Source organism: Myxine glutinosa, chromosome 5 (genome assembly GCF_964187855.1).
Source record: "Myxine glutinosa chromosome 5, kmMyxGlut1.1, whole genome shotgun sequence".
NCBI classification, from domain to species: Eukaryota; Metazoa; Chordata; class Myxini; order Myxiniformes; family Myxinidae; genus Myxine; species Myxine glutinosa.
Genome location: NC_136265.1, coordinates 38,743,454 through 38,765,575, shown reverse-complemented (window position 1 = coordinate 38,765,575; position 22,122 = coordinate 38,743,454). Strand labels below are relative to the sequence as shown.

The 22,122-nt window shown below is 45.0% G+C and overlaps 2 protein-coding genes across 4 annotated transcripts in view; one reads left to right on the top strand and one right to left on the bottom strand.

The window, feature by feature from the left end:
• Positions 1-2,702: 2,702 nt before the first annotated feature.
• Positions 2,703-7,151, top strand: RPS12 (ribosomal protein S12). 2 transcript variants are annotated; one of them, XM_068117298.2, is made up of 6 exons: positions 2,703-2,802; positions 2,925-2,960; positions 5,977-6,090; positions 6,217-6,319; positions 6,772-6,873; positions 7,031-7,151. In XM_068117298.2, exons 2-6 carry the CDS (start codon positions 2,944-2,946, stop codon positions 7,091-7,093), a joined length of 399 nt encoding a protein of 132 aa, XP_067973399.1. In that variant the 5' UTR covers positions 2,703-2,802; positions 2,925-2,943; the 3' UTR covers positions 7,094-7,151. The 2 variants fall into 2 exon arrangements, with proteins under 2 accessions (XP_067973399.1, XP_078634035.1); XM_078777909.1 differs by having other exon boundaries at positions 2,753-2,802; positions 2,925-3,323.
• A 1,487-nt stretch (positions 7,152-8,638) lies between these two features.
• Positions 8,639-22,122, bottom strand: part of ACSS2 (acyl-CoA synthetase short chain family member 2) — a 58,972-nt gene continuing 45,488 nt past the window's right edge. Inside the window, exons 12-18 of one of the 2 annotated variants that reach the window (XM_068117292.2) lie at positions 21,824-21,880; positions 21,643-21,723; positions 21,115-21,223; positions 14,193-14,261; positions 13,221-13,397; positions 10,158-10,232; positions 8,639-9,588 (exon numbers count right to left, since the gene is read on the bottom strand). In XM_068117292.2, the coding sequence (XP_067973393.1) occupies positions 9,461-9,588; positions 10,158-10,232; positions 13,221-13,397; positions 14,193-14,261; positions 21,115-21,223; positions 21,643-21,723; positions 21,824-21,880 (696 nt within the window). In that variant the 3' untranslated portion in view covers positions 8,639-9,460. Of the gene's footprint in view, positions 9,589-10,157; positions 10,233-13,220; positions 13,398-14,162; positions 14,262-21,114; positions 21,224-21,642; positions 21,724-21,823; positions 21,881-22,122 lie in introns of both variants that reach the window. The other variant, XM_078777908.1, reaches the window with a different exon arrangement.

The window sequence follows — 22,122 nt, the reverse complement described above, 5'->3', positions numbered from 1 at the left end:
CAGTCATCTCATCTCCAGCCAGTCATCCAAACTCTCATCTACAGTCATCTTATCTCCAGTCATCTCATCTCCTGCCATCTCATCTCCAGCCAATCATCTGAACTCTCATCTCCAGTCATCTAAATGCCAATCAATCACTACAACTCTCATCTCCAGTCATCTCGTCTCCAGTCATCTCATCCCCAGTCAGCCATCCCAACTATCATCTCCAGTCATCTCATCTCCAGTCATCTCATCCCCAGTCAGCCATCCCAACTCTCATCTCCAGTCAGTCATCACAGATATCATCTCCAGTCACCTCATCTCCAGTCAATCATCACAGCTCTCGTCTTCAGTCATCTTATCTGCAGTCATCTCATCTCCAGCCAGTCATCCAAACTCTCATCTACAGTCATCTCATCTCCAGTCAGTCATCCAAACTCTCATCTCCAGTCATCAATCAGCAGTCACTACAACTTTCATCTCCAGTCATCTCATCTCCAGTCATCTCCTCTCCTGTCATCTCATCTCCAGTCAGTCATCCAAACTCTCATCTCCAGTCATCTAATCTCCAGTCAGCCATCTCAACTCTCATCCCCAGTCAGCCATCCCAACTCTCATCTCCAGTCAGTCATCACAGATATAATCTCCAGTCACCTCATCTCCAGGCAGTCATTACAGCTCTCATCTCCAGTCATCTCATCTCCAGCCAATCATCTGAACTCTCATCTCCAGTCATCTAAACGCCAATCAATCACTACAACTCTCATCTCCAGTCATCTCGTCTCCAGTCATCTCATCCCCAGTCAGCCATCCCAACTATCATCTCCAGTCATCTCATCTCCAGTCATCTCATCCCCAGTCAGCCATCCCAACTCTCATCTCCAGTCAGTCATCACAGATATCATCTCCAGTCACCTCATCTCCAGTCAATCATCACAGCTCTCGTCTTCAGTCATCTTATCTCCAGTCATCTCATCTCCAGCCAGTCATCCAAACTCTCATCTACAGTCATCTCATCTCCTCCCATCTCATCTCCAGTCAGTCATCCAAACTCTCATCTCCAGTCATCAATCAGCAGTCACTACAACTCTCATCTCCAGTCATCTCATCTCCAGTCATCTCCTCTCCTGTCATCTCATCTCCAGTCATCTAATCTCCAGTCAGTCACTCAAACTCTCATCTCCAGTCATCTCATCTTCAGTCATCTCCTCTCCTGTCATCTCATCTCCAGTCATCTAATCTCCAGTCAGTCACTCAAACTCTCATCTCCAGTCAGCCATCCCAACTCTCATCTCCAGTCATCTCATCTCCAGTCATCACAGCTCTCATCTCCAGTCATCTCATCTCCAGCAGTCAGCCATCCCAACTCTCATCTCCATCCATCTCATGTCAGTCATCTCATCTCCAGCCATCTTATCTCCAGTCAGTCATCCCAGCTCTCATCTCGTCGGTCATCCCAACTCATCTCCAGCCATCTCATCTCCTGCGATCTCAACTAATCTCCAGTCAGTCATCTCCAGACATTTCACCCTCGGCCATCTCATCTCGTCAGTCATCTCCTGTCATCTCATCTCCAGGCATCTAATCTCCAGTCATCTCATCGTCAATCAGGCATCTCCAACCATCTCATCTCCAGTAAATCATCCCACCTCTCAACTCCAGTCAGTCATCTCAACTTTCATCTCCAGCGTTTGACGGCACTGGAAAACATCATGCTGCCATCTTGACTAACATAGCCCTGAGATATGCTGTTAGAATCACGAAACTTCGCACCCAGTGGTGGGAAGAAGTAATGTGCGGACAGCACTTTGTTTCATTCGAATATCTTTTCCTGTTTTTGGGGAAAAAGAATCGGAGGCATTACTTTTCAACATGTCCTCAAGTGAAATCCTGTGTCCTTCAGGCTTCAACCGCCCAAAGCTAAGCTTGGAATGATGGAATCGATCGAGTTGGTCCACATTGAACCCTCTCAATGGCAGATATATGGCTTTCCTCGCCCGAAGTGTCATGCCAATGGGTAGGCCTCGGCCTGAGAGTATGCCGACCACCTCACTCCTTACGGAAAAAGCCGTTTTATAATTAAATTTAAAAAACATGGACGTCCACACATGCACCTCACCTCACCCCAAATACAGGGTCAATCAAACACATACACTCCAATCCCGAAGGGCCAGAATAGATGGTCATTCTATAGGACCAGTCCTCATCAGGTGCACATCCACACCTTCACCTGCCTAGGAAGGTCACCGCAGTGCCAGGTATGACGTGGTCACCCCACGAACTCCCTTTTCGTCCTCCGTATAAATATTAATTTATTTAAATGATGCATGTAGCACCAGCTTCATTAAACGTATCCTGATCGGAGACCTCTAGATCCAGAATTAGAAATGACCTCTTAAAACACTGATCTTTCGTCAATCTTCGTTTTGGGAATTCGCATATTTTGCTTTCTATTCTAACACACTACTGTTTGTATTTTGGTTTTTTTTCAACAGTAATCGCTTATATTATTACATTCGGAAAGCATGCGTTGTGCGCTGCTTATGTTCTTATTTAGGTGTATATATAATTATTGCCTAGCTCGGATGGTTTCCTCCCGATTTTTTCGTTTCGCGTAGAAAATCTCAAATGAGCAAAGTTGTAATTATGCAAACCGTACTTTTAACACTCATTTGAACTCGACTATTAGAGAAATGAAATAAATTCGATATTTAATGATATTTGGTAATGGAAGTGACGTACGTACTTCAGTGTCGTTTATATGATCATTAGGTGACGTAATTTCCTTTCTCTTTCCGCAGGCACGCTGAGGACGCCTGTGTAAGTTTATGACGTTTTGTCGGCCTTTTCTCCCATCCCTCGCCATCAAACCCTTTCGCATTTTCATTACTCGTCTTTGTTGATTAGATATTATTCATTTTTCTCATTCTTCCTTTTTGCAGACGCCATTTGTGCGAAAACATGGCTGAGGCTGAGGCGTGAGTTGTCCAAAGTCGGGCGTTCTCTCTCGACCTCGTACTTTCCTGTTCCTTCCCTTTATTCCTCGTTTCTCTCATACCTCCGCTCTTTCTGAAAGTTTATAACAATGATGAATCCTCGTGCTTTTTGCCTCCATTCCTGGAGGAATATCGTGCTTGCGGATTTGAATTATCGGGCCTTCAGTGCCATTGTAGTTTTCTCGGCCGTGATATCGTTCGTTTCACCGTTCATGGTCAAGCGTCAGCCATCTCCAGACTGGTCTCCAGACTGGTTCATGGTCACCATCTTCATATGGTGGTCCTGCCTTTCGCGTGAATGCTTTGAAGGACTCCGACCCGAAACGTTCCATCTTTCCCACTGTGGTTGGCCGACCGACTATAGTCTTTATGAAGACGAGTTTTCCGTTTTATTTGCGTTAAAAAAAAAACCTGAAATTGCATTTTTGGAAACGTATTACTGTTAGATAGATTAAGATACAACAACAACAACATGCATTTTAAGGCCATTTTCCCTGCTGGAGTGGGGGTTATCCTTGCGGTCCCCATGACAATCTTCTCCATTTTGCCCTATTTTCTGCATCTCTCCTTGTTAACCCCCTTGCCCGCATTTCTTCTTCCACCATCTTTAGCCAAGTCTTTCTCGGTCTTCCCCGTCTCTACTTCCTTCTACATTAATTTCCATCACTCTTCTCAACCATTCATTTTCATCCTTCCTCAACACATGACCAAACCATCTCAACCTGTTCCTCTTCACAGCATCCATCACAGGCTATATTCCCATCATCTTTCGCAATTCATCATTTGTCTTCCTCTCTCTCAACGATACTCCGCACATCCGTCGAACCATTCGCATTTCCACCCTTTCCAGCCTTCGTTGCTGCTCTACGTACATTACCCATGTCTCGCTCCCATAAATCATAACACTTCTCACACATGCAGCATACACCTTTCCCTTCAGCTTCAACGACACTCCCCTCATCAGCACGCCATGTGTTAACCATTGTGTTACTGTTAGATAGATAAAGACAAATGCTGCGACCCCTAGTGTTAAATAAATGGTCCGACCCAAACTTTAGTGTGGGTCAAGAACAATGGCACGGTCCTGACCATGGTGTGTGGAGAGAGAAACGGTACAGTCCTGACCATGGTGTGTGTTGAGAGAAATGGTGTGTCGAGAGACATGGTACGGTCCTGACCATGGTGAGTGTCGAGGGAAATGGTACAGTCCTGACCATGGTGTGTGTTGAGAGAAATGGTACGGTCCTGACCATGGTGTGTGTTGAGAGAAATGGTGTGTCGAGAAATGTTACAGCCAAACCATGGTGTCGAGAGAAATGGTACAGTCCTGACCATGGTGTGTGTCGAGAGAAATGGTATGGTCCTGACCATGGTGTGTCGAGAGAAATGGTACGGTTCTGACCATGGTGTGTGTCGAGAGAAATGGTACGGTTCTGACCATGGTGTGTGTCGAGAGAAATGGTACGGTTCTGACCATGGTGTGTGTCGAGAGAAATGGTACGGTTCTGACCATGGTGTGTGTCGAGAGAAATGGTACGGTTCTGACCATGGTGTGTGTCGAGAGAAATGGTACGGTCCTGACGATGGTGTGTGTTGAGAGAAATGGTACGGTCCTGACCATGGTGTCTGTTGAGAGAAATTGTACGGCCCAACCATGGTGTCCAGAGAAGTGGTACGGCACAACCATGGTGTCCAGAGAAATGGTACGGCCCAACCATGGTGTCCAGAAATGGTATGGCCCAACCATGGTGTCCAGAGAAGTGGTACGGCCCAACCATGGTGTCCAGAGAAGTGGTACGGCCCAACCATGGTGTCCAGAGAAGTGGTACGGCCCAACCATGGTGTCCAGAGAAATGGTACGGCCCAACCATGGTGTCCAGAGAAGTGGTACGGCCCAACCATGGTGTCCAGAGAAGTGGTACGGCCCAACCATGGTGTCCAGGCAAATGGTATGGCCCAACCATGGTGTCCAGGGAAATGGTACTGCCCAACCATGGTGCCCAGGGAAATGGTACTGCCCAGGGAAATGGTACTGCCCAACCATGGTGTCCAGGGAAATGGTACGGCCCGTGCCAACACAGGTGCCGTCTGTAGTGTTTTTGTTTTTTTTTTGTTGTCAATTCACGTGTTCAGTCACGTCTGGCCTGCTGCAGGTGTTGATACAAATATGAAAGGACACTTGTTTGTAGATCTTGCAGAGCAGTAATCATGCATGAAATCATCAAATAATAAAAGTGACGTTTATTTTTACAATGTCAATGGACAAATTATGCATCGTAATAATTTTGCTTTAGCTTCACATTTAGAAAAGCAATCCCACCACGAGGCCACAAGTTCAACACACACGTGATGTGAAAATACACCACACATTTTCCCTGCTACCGGTTAGCCGAATTGTAATACGACGGTGTGTACGACTTTTATTCGATACAAGCAAAGGTACCCAGTGCCGTGGGGCAACGCAGATTTGCTCCGCTGATGGGAATAAGAGGGTGGGAGGATTGCGCTCATGAAGTGCTCCGAATCCTAAATTTTCCAGGCCCACCGAAGGGCCTCTGACCCCCACGTCGAAGCCTTTGGATGATTCCATCAATTTCCCTACCTGACTGCCACAGCCTGACTCGCACACATTGACTAACTTTGTCGCACGTGGTGTGAAAAATACATTGCGTGCGACACGGCTCGTGAAAGTTTGACGCTGTCTGTCCTTCGGTAATGACCTGCACCGCAGCTGCGACCATCGATCTGACTTGTTGCGCATTTTGAATATAGCAATACGAATAGTTCTTAATGCCGACCGCAGTAGGAAGTGTATTTTTCCGAACCGTTAACAATGAAAGGGATGATCGGATGAAGTCGGAGTTTTGAATATTGTGATTGTTAATGTAAGGATGTCTTCGCTATTGCTATCCTGAGCGTGAGCTACTTCCGCGCGACACCAGCGTGAGCTACTTCCGCACAGTTCTTCTGGCGGGCTGATGTATAATTTGGATTGCAGAATTGGTGGGGGCCCCATGGACGTCAACTCTGCACTACAGGAAGTGCTAAAGACCGCTCTGATCACAGATGGGCTGGCCAGGGGTCTACGAGAGGCGGCAAAGGCTCTGGACAAGTAAGATTACACCAATCGTGGGGGTTTTTTCTGCTTTTCACCAAATTGATCTTTGACTCGTCCCCATTTTCTGTTGCTGCTCATGTTACCGCCTTGTGTTGGACCTCTCTGCCCCGATATCTGCAGGCGGCAGGCCCATCTGTGCGTGCTTGCTGGCAATTGTGACGAGCCTATGTACGTGAAGCTGGTCGAAGCACTCTGCAACGAACATCAAATCAACCTCATCAAGGTTTTGCACGATATAAATATTTATTTTTGGCGGATTAGCGGCGACTACGTTGGGAGCCATAATCCATATACGTATTACGTACCAGACCTTGTCTCCCACACCCCTTCTCCTCGTAGCCATGAGATAACGTGTATAACCTATAGTTAACTTGTGTTTAAGGGCTGACAGGATGGCCATGGGGTGCACGCATCCTCACCTCGAAGCTGTCGAGATCTGATTAATCAGTGTGCGTTATAATGGGAGCCCCTTCTAACGACAGTTGGTGGACATTACAGATCCCATAGCGTACTTCGCAAAGAGTAAGCGAGCTTTCGCTGAAGCCATGGAACAAATTCCTGCCATAACCAGCAGAGGGCGCCCTCAGCCAATGATGGAAACGAACAAACTCGTGTTTCGAGCAGTCGTGGGGTAAGAATCTATGATTGTGTGTGTTGTGCTTTTCACTTTAAAAGGTTGACGACAACAAGAAGTTGGGAGAGTGGGCGGGACTTTGCAAGATTGACCGAGAGGGTAAACCACGCAAGGTGGTTGGCTGCAGCTGCGTAGTCGTCAAGGTAGGCTCGGAGTAACTAGCCAAGTCGTTGGATCGAGTGGAGGCCTGGACAGTTGCTCATATTTTGCATTTTGAGTGAAAAATTTCACACTTTGGTTTCAATGGCAGAACGTTTTGGAGCATTTTGATCTCATTCCGTTCCCACTACCATTTCCCAGGACTATGGAAAGGAAACTCAAGCAAAAGATGTTTTGGAAGAATATTTCAAGGCAAAGAAATGAAAGCTCTACCTTGTTTGTTCAACACCTAATTCAGAAATAAATTTCCAGCTCCCTTTGATATCTTCGTAATGCTTCTTGCTTTAATATTCCGTGTGGTGCGTGGGAGGTAGTCAGGTTCACTATGTTGACAAATATAATTTCGTTCAAAATTTTGGGAGATTAGCAAAACGATACATTTTTGAAATATTCAGAGCATGAGGAATCCAAAAATTAATGTTGGCATTTGCGTGGACACCTTTGCGAAAAAAAATATATATATATAATTAAATAATCACTTCCTGATCAAGCCAAGTTAATGTAGGACGCAGGGTCCAGGAATGTTGGGGTTTCAAGGTATGCAATAAATCTATGGACCCTGAAAGGTTGGTCCGTGTGTAACTTGGATGTCTTTTGAAATCGGTATTTGATGCTGCTACCCTGGCCAAATTGACGTCTGTCACATGATTAGTGGTGTTGGGACCCCCGGTAGTTGTTCCCCCTGATTACCGCATAAGCAGAACGGGCCAATGTTGAGATCTTGGCCAAAATGAATTTACCATTTTTGACGTATAAACGAATGTAGTAGGTGATGTTCAGTCAGGTATGAATGTAAACATTCCAAGACTGACGATATACATAGTTATAACAGCCTTAACTGGAACGGCACTCTTCGACGTCACGACGCCAATCGATACGCCTCCGCCCACATTGGTACAGTATACATACATGTACCAAGTTTGATTTGAATCCTTTCAGCTGTTCTCAAGTATCACATTTTTACCTGTGACTTTTGCCGCCAGAATCGAAACTGGTCATCTCTGCATCATAATATATACTTTCACGAAGTTTGGTCAAAATCCCATCACTAGTTCACAAGTGAGCGCGGTAACATTTTTAGCTCACCTGGAACGAAGTTCAGCGGAGCTTATGCGATGGCGCGTCGTGTGTCCGTCTGTCCGTCCATCCGCAAACACTTGAAACTTCTCCGAAACAGCTGATGGGATTAGGAATTTGCTAGGGGGGAGGGGGTGTTCCCCCCAAAATAGGTATACCTTTCGTCAGTGTAGTATACTGCTTATTCTACCAGGTGAGCGCCAGGGGTATTGTCCCTATGTTTTACCTTACGAGACCTCTGGCCTGAGACCTCCTGACGTAATCTAATCAGTTCATCTTTACATCATTATACATGTACCAAGTTTGATTTGGATCCTTTCAGCCGTTAAGTTATTGTGGTGAAGAACGAAAACCTGTCACGGACATATAATGAATGAATAATGTCACGGACAGACAACCTGAAAACAATTCCCTGGCGACTTCGTCAGCGGGGGCATATCATTTTATGAATTCACAGTCATCTTTGCCCAATCCTCTGGAGGAATGGAATCCATAGCCTGTAGTACAGAAGCTCACCACAAAGCCATCGAGTGTGGTTTTGAATCCCGACCCCAAAGCTCAGAGTATGGGGTCCACGGTGAATGGTGCAGTGGAATAGATTACAGGCCCAGGAAGTTGAATTAGCAATGGCAAATAACACTTTGAAATCCCTATTCAAAGAAGCAAATCAAATCCGTTTCACGTGAACCTCAAAGCACACACACTCTTTATTTCCAAAACGGATGTACATGAAGTGCAGATTTTGGGGATTAATGAAAATAATTAGACATTTCACTTGTACAATATTTAACTTTGATTTGTAGTGACAATGTACTACTGACGAGGAAGATCAAAGCAAATGACACATTTGATAGCTTCCTGGTGGACGGAGGGATCCTCCGCCCAATCATTCACCAGGTCTTTCTTTGGTAATGGATGCCGCCATTTGGGGCGGAGGAGCTTCCACCCCCTAGACCCCAATTCTTATCTTTGCCACCAAAATAGCAAGCTGTTTACATCCCCGATAGCACTAGGTCAAGCTGGAATGTTGGATGTTAGCAGTTACAATATACCTCGTTTGGGCCCGTGCATCTATTACGTATGCAAAAATTGTGGGCTTTTGACTCCCCTCCGTGTATGTAATATTTCGATGGTCCATTATATTTCCCCCAAAGGTGAGGAGACGGGAAAACTGTTTAAGCCGATCACTTTCGAGCAAAACGTTTCCAGTAAATGCAGGGTGAACAGGAAGGGGTTTTAAACATTTCAAGAAAAAGATTGATGAGAAATATAAATTGGACAAGGTTAAAATGCATCAAACTTTGTGTGGTGCATAATTAAAAACAAGCCTGGTTCATTGTTATTAGCTGGGATTTACACTCGACAACATTCGATTTAGGACAAAGGTGACGTGAAGGTGGAAGTGTCGGCAGAACTCCGACGGGGTCGGCCCGCAGGCCTAGATAGATTGCACTTTTGTCTCGAAGGATGGTTTTGGACTTCTAAACATTTGGTCTACATCATGGTCTGGCAACGATCTGCAAACAGCTCGTTGGGCACGCACGGGTCCGCCAGGGTGGTGATGTCTCCAAAATCGGGATCCCCACTGGCGATCTTCCTCAGAATTCTGCGCATTATCTTGCCTGGGACATTGGGTTTGTTAATGGAAACCATTTTGAACTTTTGACAAAGGCAAATAGCACCGTAAATGTGAAGGGGGGCATTCACACATGAATACAAACTGAACCCTTTAGCCCTTGCTCTTCTCACTTGTACGTGTCCCGTTCCCCTTTCAGACGTACCCGGAGCACCTATCGTCAACATTTTAATGGAAATGACAATTTTCCTTTTTCTCCCCTCTGAAGCCACTGAGAAATCTGGCTTGTTGCATTCAGAAGAATTTGCAATTTCAAAAGTTTTTCATAAATTTTAAGTTTTCTTTCTTTGTGGAAGTACAATTCGTTATTTTCCTCCCTCCTTCAATCCTCAATGGAGTGTCTACCTTCGCTCCGATCCCTCCAAGCCTGCTTACTCTTATCCCAACTAAACTCCCACTCTCTTACACCCCACATTTCCTTTCATATGTGCAGGAATGATATTTGATTTCCCAGAGATCAGATATTTCCATTGGATTTTGAATGCCATTGGATATCATTGCCATCATGCATTTTTGATCCCATTTAGTTACCACTCGCTGCACCTTGATGCTCACCTGAACGGGTCTTGGGCAGGGCAGGGGCATTTTGGATGTAGTCGGGAGTGGCGATGGGACCGATCTTTTCTCGCACTAGGAGAGGAGCAGGTGGGTAGGGATGACGACATTGAATAGCCAAGTTCTATGGTTGGTGCGTGTGATTAATCTGGTTAAATTCCATGAAGGAGAAGAGCAGAAACGTTGTTTGCAATGTAATGCAATAAGACAGTGACCGACTTGAGCTCAAGGGCTTGTTATGGAAGGAATTTATGATTTTATTAAGGGTGCCGTCAATAACTTGCCCGTTTTTCATCAAAATTCACCCTCAAATCTCTTACATGCACCAAGAATGTCAGCAGACAGATTTCCAGCTTGATGTCCATTTTATGGATGGAAAACTTAATGATGCATTGACCTGTCTGTGAAACACCAGTCTGACAGTTTATAGCAGGGCCCAACGTATGATGGTTGTCTGACTGTCTGGGAGATGGAATTTGGTTGTCTTGACGAGTGAAAACCTCAAACCCATCCAAAGGACCTATCTTAACCATGAACATGGTTGTTTTTCATGTAAAACTGATTAGCAGCAACTAAGATCTTTTTTGACCCAACCATCTCCAGGTGTCAGCAGAAACTTCAAATTAACAATGGTATTGCGGGGGCTATTGCCCTACATACTCACAGTATTAACAAGAAAGCATGTGAAAAAGCAAAGTCCAAACATGTCCGTTTGTATTTCGTCCTATCTTCTTCTGTATGCTTAATATAATGAAAAGTTTGTTTTTATTTTTTTAATACAAAATGAAAATTTATTTTATGCAGCCTTGACCTTTGAGCTTTACATCGATAAAAAATAAATAAAAATCAGCTTCTACCTTTTGATTGGTGAACCAATTATGTGACCCAATATGCAAATTCTTAACATTTCAGGTCAATTGGACAAAAATTGACGATTTTATGCAACTTTGACTTTTGAGCTTTTGATCTAAAACAAGTACAAAAAGTTTTAATGAAAACAAAAGCCGCGTCGATGTTACACAATGCCTAGATGCAGCTGTGCCTATAACGTCGATGTTATAGGCACAGGACATTCCTATTGATTCGATTACTTGATGTTATTTTTGTGCAAAGTGAAAATATATCTCGGCAATTTCCCGTGTGTGGCGACGAATTTTTAATATATCTCGGCATTTTCCCGTCTGTTATTTCAGGCGGTGTATGACTGACCATGCCGCGATTTAAAAAAAAAAAATCTCAATGGACTTGAAGTTACAGGCCTTTGAGAATTCATTTCGTTCTATAAAGGGCAACTTTCATCAGATTTTCTTCCCGTTTTTTTTCAACCGAGTCTAAAACTATGTTAGCGACTGTGAAAAATGAAATGATATATCGAATTTGATTTGAAATAAAACTGTGTGAGAGAGGAAGACACCACGGGCCTACAAAACAGGCCTCAAAGCTATGCGAGTTAATAAAATGGTGGATATTTGTTTATATGAAGCCTCTCCCAGAATGGGTGGAGCTATGGTTCCCAGAATGGGTGGAGCTATGGTTCCCAGAAGGGGTGGAGCTTTGAGGTTTTGTCTTCTCTGCAAGAAGAAGAAGAAGAACAACAGCAGAGGGCACTCTATGACCAGCGTCTGCGACGCGGCTAAAAAATATATAAACAATCGACTCCTACCTTTTGATTAGTGAACCAATTCAGTGACCCGATATGCAAATTCCTGAAATTTCAGGTCTATCGGGTGAAAATTGGTGGTTTTATGCAACCTTGACCTTTTGATTAAAAAAAAAAAACAATTGGCTTGTTGATTTTGATTGGTGAACCAACACAGTGACCCAATGTGCAAATTCTTTAAATTTCAGGTCAATTGGATGAAAATGGATGATTTTGTGATGTTGACCTTTGACCAGATTATTGATTTGCCTTTTCCATGTCATAATAAAGTTTTGTTGAAAATTTGATGACAAAACGCAAATGGTAAATTGAAATTTTCGGTCAATTAGATGACAATTTATGGTTTTAGGTGATTTTGACCTTTTGACAAAATTCTTTGTCTTCATATTATTGGTTCACGAGTTATCAAATGACCACTATATTTGTCGTGTCTGTCTGTCCGCAGCATAACTACCCGATGATATCATCCGATCTTGATGGAACTTGGGTGGGAGGTTGATATCATGATCTAGTTGTGTCCTGCCTAGAGTGGGCGTATTGCGGCCATTGTGGGCGGAGCCACACCCGAAAAAGATGTCTTTTTAGGGGGTAATCGAGTTCAAGCTACATCCTCTCCGAGGGGTTTGGTGGATTCTGACAGGGGTTTCGATATTTGGTTAGGCAAATGTCATGTGTCTAGCCCCACGGAGCTCGATTTTTCAATTTTTTTCTTTTCATTTTTTTTCATTTCATTTTTCACCGAATTTTCGGTATTGTGTAGCTAACTAACCTCATAACTGATTATACATTATTTTCTATCTTTTCAAGGTCACTAACCTTCGTTTTGACATTTCCGGGCCTGTCCGGGCCTGTTTCGGTTATCGTCCGTCCTTGGTCATTGAATACCGCTCGCTCGTGATCGTCGTCTCCTGACTTGTAATAAAGCTTTGTTGAAAATTTGATGACAAAACTGAAATGGTAAAAATATTATGACCAGGACACGCACACTACCACGTCTCTTGCTGTGCAGGGCACGGACTAATAATTGGATTGGTGCATTTGTTGATGGGACAGGTAAAATCAAAAACCCACCTGTCCCATGGACAAACTGGAAAGAAAGCTTATGTTGAGCTCTATAGTTGGCCTAAGAATCCGAGCTATACTATACGAGACAGCTCAACGATGTGTTCTCTATTTTTGCACCATTCTGTCAGACAACTTCTAATGCACGTTTTAGTGAAATCGATACAATATTGTGCATTCTTCAGTCCCATATATCAGGAAGTAATTTTTGAAATTATGGAAATTATCACTTTTTTCCCATGATAGAGATTTATGATCATGAATTATGGGAAATTACCATTGCTTTCAAATATTTTGGTCTCGAAAGAGCTTCAGTTCCAAGTTGAAAACACCGACCATACCTTTTTCGCGAAGTTCTGTAACAAGCACCCTCGAGAAGGTGTGACCGACATGCAGCGTCACAAAGCAGTACAGCGTCTGGCCCTTGAGCGAATGCGGACAGGACACGGTCGCCGCTTCAACCACAGCTGGGTGTGCACCCAGCGCTGCTTCCACTTCGGCCGTGCTCAACAGGTGTCCTGCCAAGGCATGAAATTTAAGCACAGGAAAAGGAAATTCTGCACATTTAGCCTCAAAATGAGACCGCCGCCCACAACACGAAGCTGCGACTTAGCAGAACTTTGCCTCTGAATTTGACAAATTGTACGGAGTTCTGTCCCGAATGTGCATGCGGAGAGGAGTAAGTGAATTGTTTTACTCTGTGTGCCTGTCTGGCAGTCAAACAAAATTGAAAATCTTTCCAAATAGGGAACTTACTCTTTTTAGGGACATTATAAATGACAAAAACAACAGGCATGAATAACTTATTCATGTTATATAAGGTGGTGTAAAAGACGGTGCATCAACAGCGGTAAACTTTCGGCAATGTAACAGCTGACGTGTTTTAAGAGCGTATGGTTCTGTCTTTCACAAATGACAACTCAAGCAAGGAAGTTTCATTTTAACTCTTACTTCCTGACTCCAATTCAAAATGCTCAATAACCGTGTGATGGGTGCCTAAACAGGCTGGCAGGTGCCCCCTATTGGTCATGACACTTGCAACAAGGGTGGTGTGCTCCAAGGGTTCACGGTCACCATCCTGATAGAGGTACTTGTTGATTTAAACAAAACTTTCCAGTTATAAGAAGTTGCAGAAAATATAATTTTGCTTTGAACTGCTGGGAAAAATATGGAAATTCTTCAGCACAAAATGAAATTGAATGAACATGCAATTCCATCCACACGTTTGTCTGTGGCAATCGAAACACAAAGTATTGCTTCGATTAGCAAAAGTTTTATTGTACCTTGAAATATCGGACGAGAAAATCTCTCACCAGACATGTTGAGAAGATCGTCCACACGACCCGTGACCCAGTAATAGCCATCGCTGTCTCTCCGGCATCCTGCACAGGACCAATCCAGGGTTAATATACTGTTGTGGATATGAGCATTGTGTTTTTTTTATTGTGTGCTTTATTATTATTATTATTGGTTATTCTGCGCCTCCTGCCTCCGGAGCTGTGTAAAGGTCAAAAGGGCGTCCCATAATTAGTCCACAAGCATACACGTCGGCCAATCGTAGAATACCCCTGTTCGATAGTTATATCTTATTCTGTGTTTTAGGGTAAGGCTGTGTCTCCCATTAATAGAAGTACTCCATTGCACCAAGTGAAAGAGATAGATTCCCTTCATTCCCATTCCCAAAACCTCCATTCCCCCTTTTCGTCAATTGCCAACTGCATTTTGGGCGGTTTTCCCTTCATCCGCCATTGACCACGAGGCAGGGTTGGGGAAGAAAGGCGGGTCCCCACCTCGTCATAGAGGGGAGGAGTGAACCAGCCCTTGCCGACCAACCCAGAACGAGGGGTTGGCTTTAGAGGGCGGAGAGAGAACGTTTTGGGGAGGTTCGCAAAAGGGTCAAGGGTGGGGCTTATATAACCCGAGGCAGAGGCCCCCGGAGAGAGTCGAGGAGGGAGGAGATCAGAAGACAGAAAGGCCTTGAGTTGGACTAAGCAAGAGAGGAAGTTGTTGGACTGGGTGGGACTAAGAAAGAGAGAGAGAGAGTCCTGAAGCTTGTGAGGGAAGGAGAGAGAACCCGTCACACCAACCCCCCCCCCCACCAGCCGCGTTGGCTCCACCAAGCGTTCACCTCCACCAAGCTCCGCGTTGGCTCCACCAAGCGTTCACCTCCACCAAGCTCCGCGTTGGCTCCACCAAGCGTTCACCTCCACCAAGGCTCCACCAAGCTCCGCGTTGGCTCCACCAAGCGTTCGGCTCCACCAAACTCCGCGTTGGCTCCACCAAGCGTTCACCTCCACCAAGCTCCGCGTTGGCTCCACCAAGCGTTCACCTCCACCCAAGCTCCGCGTTGGCGCCACCAAGCGTTCACCTCCAGCCATCCACCTCCTGCGATTCCTGTCATCATTCCCCGTGTGAGTCTGTCTTTTGTTTGTTCTGTCCTGGGTTAAATAAGACTGTAGGTAAGCTAGTATTTTCACTGTGTCACCTGCGTCTTATGTGCTGTAAATAAACGTGACTGCTTTCTTTTTGCTTATGTGTGTAAATAGTAAATAAATTTAGTAGTATTTCCAAACCTTTCTTTGCCTTCGTCTTCCTCTTTGCATTCGTCGTTTTAGTCTTTTCCCTCATTGAGCAGCCAAGGTGCGATCCGGCCAACGTTTGGGTGGAATCGCGTTCTAATCGGGGAATAACTGTTCGGTCGCGGTAATACCAACCGCTCGGTAAAATAACATCTTTAACCGCGTCCGCAACAATACATTTGGAGGGAGGAACGCGACTGAGTAAATTCAGACAGGAAATTCCAAAGACGAGTCAAGAGGGGAGATCTGAAGGAGCCAAAGTGAAGGGAAGAGAAAGCCAAATGTGAGGCAGTGGAACACCATTATGCCAATAACTTGTGGTGGTAGAGCATCAGGTTGTGGGGCATACCAACAATGGTACAGATCATTAGCTCCCATTGGTCTAGAAGTTCAAGGAGTGGCAGAAGGCGAAGGGTACGGGAGCAGAAACAGCAGAGCATGAAAGTTATAAGGCAGCCAAGAAGGCTGCAAAGAAAGAGGTAGCAAAGGCGCAGGAGGCATGTAGGAAAATGTTCGGAGAACGCTTGGATTCGGAAGAGGGTCAGAGAGCAGTATTCAGGATTGCAAAGCAGATAGTGAAAGAGAGGTGTGATGTAATGGTGGTGAGTTGCTTGAAGGATGAAGTGGGACAAATCATTGTGGACCCAGATGGAATTAAAGGAAGATGGAAAAGATATATGGAAATGCTGTTGAATACAGAGAATGAATGGGATGGCAACATAGAGAGTAACCCAGTTTTAGGACCGGCAGAGAAGATAACTGAGAAGGAAGTTGAGGAAGCGATAAAAGCAATACAACACACACAACAACATGCATTTTAAGGCCATTTTCCCTGCTAGAGCGGGGGTTAGCGATAAAAGCAATTAAAAAACCACCTTTAGAGGCCATTTTTCCCCGCAAAGCGGGGGTTGGCCTTTTTCGGGAACCGTGGTTGTTGTTGTTTTTCGGTCCCCTATTTGAAGCAATGTTTTACGGCCGGATGCCCTTCCTGACGCCAACCCTTTTTGCCGCCTTTAACGACAAACAGGGAATTACCAGTGAACTGGTACTCAATTAGCCGACCTCGGAAGGATGACAGGCTGAGTCAACCCCCCTGGCGTTAATTCAGCGATCGACCGGGATTCGAACCCAGGATCCTTGGATCCTAAGCCGGCACCCTAGCCGCTAGCCCAACACCAGAGGGAGTTAGCGATAAAAGCAATGAAGAGTAGAAAAGTGGGAGGGCCGACGGGAGTTGTGGGAGATATGTTGAAGGCAGCAGGAAGTTGGGGTGTGAAGAGAATGACAGAGATCTGTAATCTGGTGGTGAAAGAAGGCCGCATTCCAGTGGATTGGGAACTGAGTACCCTCGTCCCTCTACAAAGGGAAAGGTGACCCTCTGGAGTGTGGCTCGTACCGAGCGATAAAGGTATTGGAGCATGGGATGAAGGTATTGGAAAGGGTGTTGGAGAGGAGGATAAGGAAGAAAGTGAAGATCGACAAAATGCAGTTTGGATTAATGCCAGGAAGAGGAACGACAGACGCGCTTTTTATTGTGAGGCAGTTGCAGGAGAAGAGGAAGAAGTTGTTTCTTGGGTTTGTTGATCTGGAGAAAGCATTCGACAGGGTTCCACGCAAAGTATTGACATGGGCATTGAGGAGGTTAGGAGTGGAGGAATGGTTGATCATAGTAGTGATGGCAATGTACAAAAGAGCGCGCACAGCTGTAAGGACGAAGGACGGGAACAGTGGTGAGTTTGAGGTGAAGGTGGGAGTGCATCAGGGGTCGGTACTAAGTCCACTACTATTTGTAGCTGCGATGGAGGTGCGGGCTCAGAACGTAAAGGAGGATTTACTGTGGGAGTTGTTGTATGCAGATGATCTGGTGTTGATTGCGGAAAGTATGGATGGACTGAAGGAAAAGATTAACAAGTGGAAGGAATGTATGGAGACAAAAGGTCTGAAGGTGAATATCGGAAAGACGAAGGTGATGGCAAGTGGTAAAGCATGTGGTGAGGTGGAAAGAACTGGGAAGTGGCCCTGTGCTGTGTGCAGGAAAGGTGGCGGAGTGAACTCCATTCAATGTACAATGTGCGCCGAGTGGGTTCATCAAAAATGTAGTGGTCTGAGGGTCATTAACCAGTGTGGCAGCTACATTCAAATGTAAGGTGTGCACAGAGGGAGCTGCAGATGGAGGAAATGTTGAGTTGGATCTTGGAGACGGCGTGAAGCTGGAAGGTGTGAAAACATTTTGCTACCTCGGAGACATGCTGAATGGAGAAGGTGGATCAGACTCGGCAACGGTTGCTAGAGTGAGATGTGCATGGAAGAAGTTTCGGGAACTGAGTGGCGTGCTGATGAGGAGGGGAGTGTCGTTGGAGCTGAAGGGAAAGGTGTATTCTGCATGTGTGAGAAGTGTTATGATTTATGGGAGCGAGACATGGGTAATGAACGTAGAGCAGCAACGAAGGTTGGAAAGGGTGGAAATGCGAATGGTTCGATGGATGTGCGGAGTATCGTTGAGAGAATGAATGAATGATCGTTTTAAGGCCATTTTTCCCCGCTAGAGTGGGGGTTAACCTTGCGGGCCCCATGACAATCATGGTTCCCTGTTTGAGGCAATGTTTTTTATGGCCAGATGCCCTTCCTGACGCCAACCCTTGGTCACGCTCTTACGATGCGCAGGGATACAATGTGCCTATAGGAAGACAAATGATGAATTGCGAAAGATGGTGGGAATAGAGCCTGTGATTGATGCTGTGAAGAGGAACAGGTTGAGATGGTTTGGTCATGTGTTGAGGAAGGATGAAAGTGACTGGTTGAGAAGAGTGATGGAAATGAATGTAGAAGGAAGTAGATGACGGGGAAGACCGAGAAAGACTTGGCTAGAGATGGTGGAAGAAGAAATGCGGGCAAGGGGGTTAACAAGGGGAGATGCAGAAAATAGGGCAAGATGGAGAAGATCGTCATGGGGACCGCAAGGCTAACCCCCGCTCTAGCAGGGAAAAATGGCCTTAAAATGCATGTTGTTGTTGTTGTTGGTCTCAGTCCGAAACGGGAGCTCATGGATTGGGTCTTTCCCATCCCCACCCATTTCTCGGAAATGCATTTATCAGTGTTGTTTAAACTTGGCACAAACAAAGTACATGATGTCATACATGTGCTTCTCACTTTATTTTGTGATCTGATCAAAGATGGCCAACTGGCGGCCATTGTTGTAAAAAAACAAAAACCCCGGTGTCTAACGCGTCCTCACCAATTTTTTTGGACATGCATTTACCGATCTTGTTCAAACTAGGTATTACAGATAATAAATGATGGCTTACATAATTTGTTTTCTTGTTTTCGAGATCAGATCCAAGATGGCCGACTGGTGGCCATGCTGTTACTTAAATGTTTTCCCAACCATTTATCGACATGCATGCACGATTTATTTTTTTTCAAACTTAGCACAAAGACAATACATGAGAGTATACATATGCAGAAGATTTTGTTTTGCAATCCGACCAAAGATGCCTTTAACTCCATACAGTAAAATTACTACAACGGAGGGGGGGAGGGGGGACGGTTATGACATTTTATGTCTTTTTCTTCTTCTCTGGGCCATAGGTTCTACTGCCTCCATGAGTACAATATGGAATTACACTCGATGAAGGAATTGGCTCTGCAAGCAGTTCCAAGGCACTGCCTCGTCCTGTAGTGAAAAGTACAGTTGATGTTTCTAACGAGGCAAGGAGGTGCTTCCTGCACTAGGTGGTAGAGTTGGTACATCTTGTTCAAAGGTAGAGCACCATTGTTCTGTCTAAAAACAAAAGCTCATCAAAGACAAAGAGCTTGTGCCTGCATTCTTGTTTCTAAACTGACATGCAAATGTCATCAATGGCAAGTGCTCAGATGGGGAGGATTACAAAAGCGTTTTCATCGATTACTGTTGGACTTTGGCTGATGTTATCCAAACCAACAAAATCCTTCAATGATAAATTCAACTTCGGCCAAAAAGAGAAAACCAGTTCAAAATGAAACGCCGAAACCTAACACCGATCTCGAACCATCCAGAAAGTGCAACATTTCATCGTGGTCGTGACTGGTATGATGGCCGAGAGACGCATACTCCCCTCTAAGTTTTTTTAGCTTGGTGTCGAATCCCGACCCAGCTATAAATTGGCATCCCAGTGTTTCACAAGCAAGGTGATTCACCAATGTGTGTGCCCGTCCCTTGGATGGATTTTAAATTGGCACCTCGTCTGCCAGCATTAGTTGGTGCACGTTATGTTAAAGACACCCAGTCTTTCGAGTTCTTTCCTGCCCTAACCGACAGAGGGCGCTACATCCATGGCACAGCGATACCCTTAGCCAATGATACCACCCTGCAGCCCTCTGCTGAATACAAAAGGAGATCGCCATTGCAAGGAGTTTCTGGGTTGAAATTCCAGCTTTGGGCAAAAATTGGGTTTCCGTCGTTGGGTTAAAATTCCGCCAACAAAAAACAAACGATGATGGTGTGAGTCGTCACTTGTGCGATAGCTGTATGGGTAAAATGGGTGGTGAGCATGTGAGCTGTTACCAATGAAGGGGAAAACCTGCACAGAGAAGAGATTAAAGTTCATACAAGTATTTCGTTCATATAAGTGGCAAAGAGTAAGGCGAGCATTCGCCAGTACCATGCCCAAGTTCCAAATTCCTGCCCGAACCAGCATTGGACATTGCATCAGAGGTACTGCCAGGTCCCCAGCCAATGATGCAACCTAGCAGTCTTGTGCTGCACATGATAGAGAGGGGGATCTACAAGTGCAGAATAAACTTGCACATGCACCCGTCAAATACAAAGAAGTATCATCTAAATAATTGGTTCATGAGTTTTCAGACAGTGGCCACTATATTCGTCATGTGTGTGTGTCTGTCTGTGTGTTTGTCTGTCCGCAGCATAATTACCCGATGATATCATCTGGTCTTGATGAAACTTGGGTGGGAGGTTGATATCATGATCTAGTTGTGTCCTGCCTAGAGTGGGCGTATTGCACCCATTGTTACCGTATTGCACCCGTATTGCACAGACAAAAAAGATGTCTTTTTAGGGGGTAACCGAGTTCAAGCTACATCTTCTCCGAGGGGTTTGGTGGAATCTGACAGGGGTTTCGGTATTTGGTTAGGCCAATGTCATGTATCTAGCCCCACGAGGCTCGATTTTTCATTTTCGCCCCAAGGTCACAAGGTCACGAAATTTAGAAAAGTCGATTTTTGATGGTTTTATTACATTGTTCGCTTCCTGATAGGGTGAAATGTCGTACAATATCTTATATTATCACATACATAATGAAATACAAGTTTTCCAACAAATTTCAGAATATTTGACCTTTGAAGGTCACAAAGGTCAAAGTTTCAAAGTCGGAATCGAACCAAATTTTCGGTATTGTGTAGCTAACTAACCTCATAACTGATTATACATTATTTTCTATCTCATTTCAAGGTCAGTAACCTTCGTTTTGACATTTCCGGGCCTGGCCTGTCCGGGCCTGTTTTGGTTATTGTCCGTCCTTTGTCATTGAATACCGCTCGCTCGTGAACCATCGTCGTCTCCTGACTTATCTTTTTTTAAACGGCAAGAGTCAGTCGGTACTTCAAGATTTGGTAGGCCCCAAGCAAGCCAACCATCCATCCGTGCTTTGTCGATACTCACCGTCTCCCGTGAAATAGAAACCCGGGAACTTTTGGAAATACGTCTCCTCATAACGTCGGTGATCTCCATATATCGTCCTCGCCATGCCTGGCCAGGCCTGCTTGAAAACCTTGACAAAGGAGGAAATAATGGAAGGCACTGTCATATTTGTTTTCAATAGAAATTTGAATTTGGATTTGAGATGGCCTCTGAATGGTTTCGGGCTCAAATCTAGCCAAAGGCAGAAACATTAAGGTTCCAATTTCTAAGCTGCAGGAAACAGATCCAGCCTCGCGGGATTATCACCACTATGGATTGGTCGTTAAAGAAAGCCCCATCTGGCCCACCAATGACCTTCAGAGAGGGTGTCGTATCCGCGTTCCTCGACCAGTTCTGGTTGACTGTGGCTACACTTCATGGTTGTCCCTTAAATCCCCTAAGGTATCCCGGAATAGGCAGTATGTCGCTCATGTTTATCCAACGGAATGTCAGGATCAAAAAAGGGAAACTAAACATAACCCTAATGCTCTTCCACAACACAAAACCCACCAAGTAGCCTTCAGCTTCTCCCTTCATCTCTTCTCCATGCTCGTTTAGTATGGCCGGCACCACCCCAAAGAATGGGAATGTCTAGGAGAGATACAACTCTTAGAGGCCCGTCCACCTCATTCTGCACAAGAGTTCCGACAACTCGTTTTATTTGAATGGATCAAGCACTTCCGTTACTTACCGCAGAGCCAGGCTTTAGTGGTGTAGCAAAGGGCATTGGAGCCAAGAGGAAACCTCCCTGTAATGGGCAGGAAATGGGAACAAGTGAGATAGCACAAAATTGGGGGAAGAAGTAAGAGACATTGGGAAATGCTCCGGACTCTTCAATTAGGTCCAACGTTTCGACCACCACTGAGGGCGGTCTTCATCCACCCAGGAACACTCGGTGATCAAAACGTTGGACCCGAACCTCCATACTGGACATCTTAACTAGTTGGTGGTACCTTCATTTTTGAAAATGCATCTTCGACTACAACCAGT

What these genes read in the sequence shown, in the direction of transcription:
- RPS12 (XM_068117298.2), top strand. An exon ending in ATCAAATCAACCTCATCAAG is followed by an intron (nt 6,320 to 6,771) that starts GTTTTGCACGAT and finishes TCACTTTAAAAG; the next exon opens with GTTGACGACAACAAGAAGTT. An exon ending in GCAGCTGCGTAGTCGTCAAG is followed by an intron (nt 6,874 to 7,030) that starts GTAGGCTCGGAG and finishes ACCATTTCCCAG; the next exon opens with GACTATGGAAAGGAAACTCA.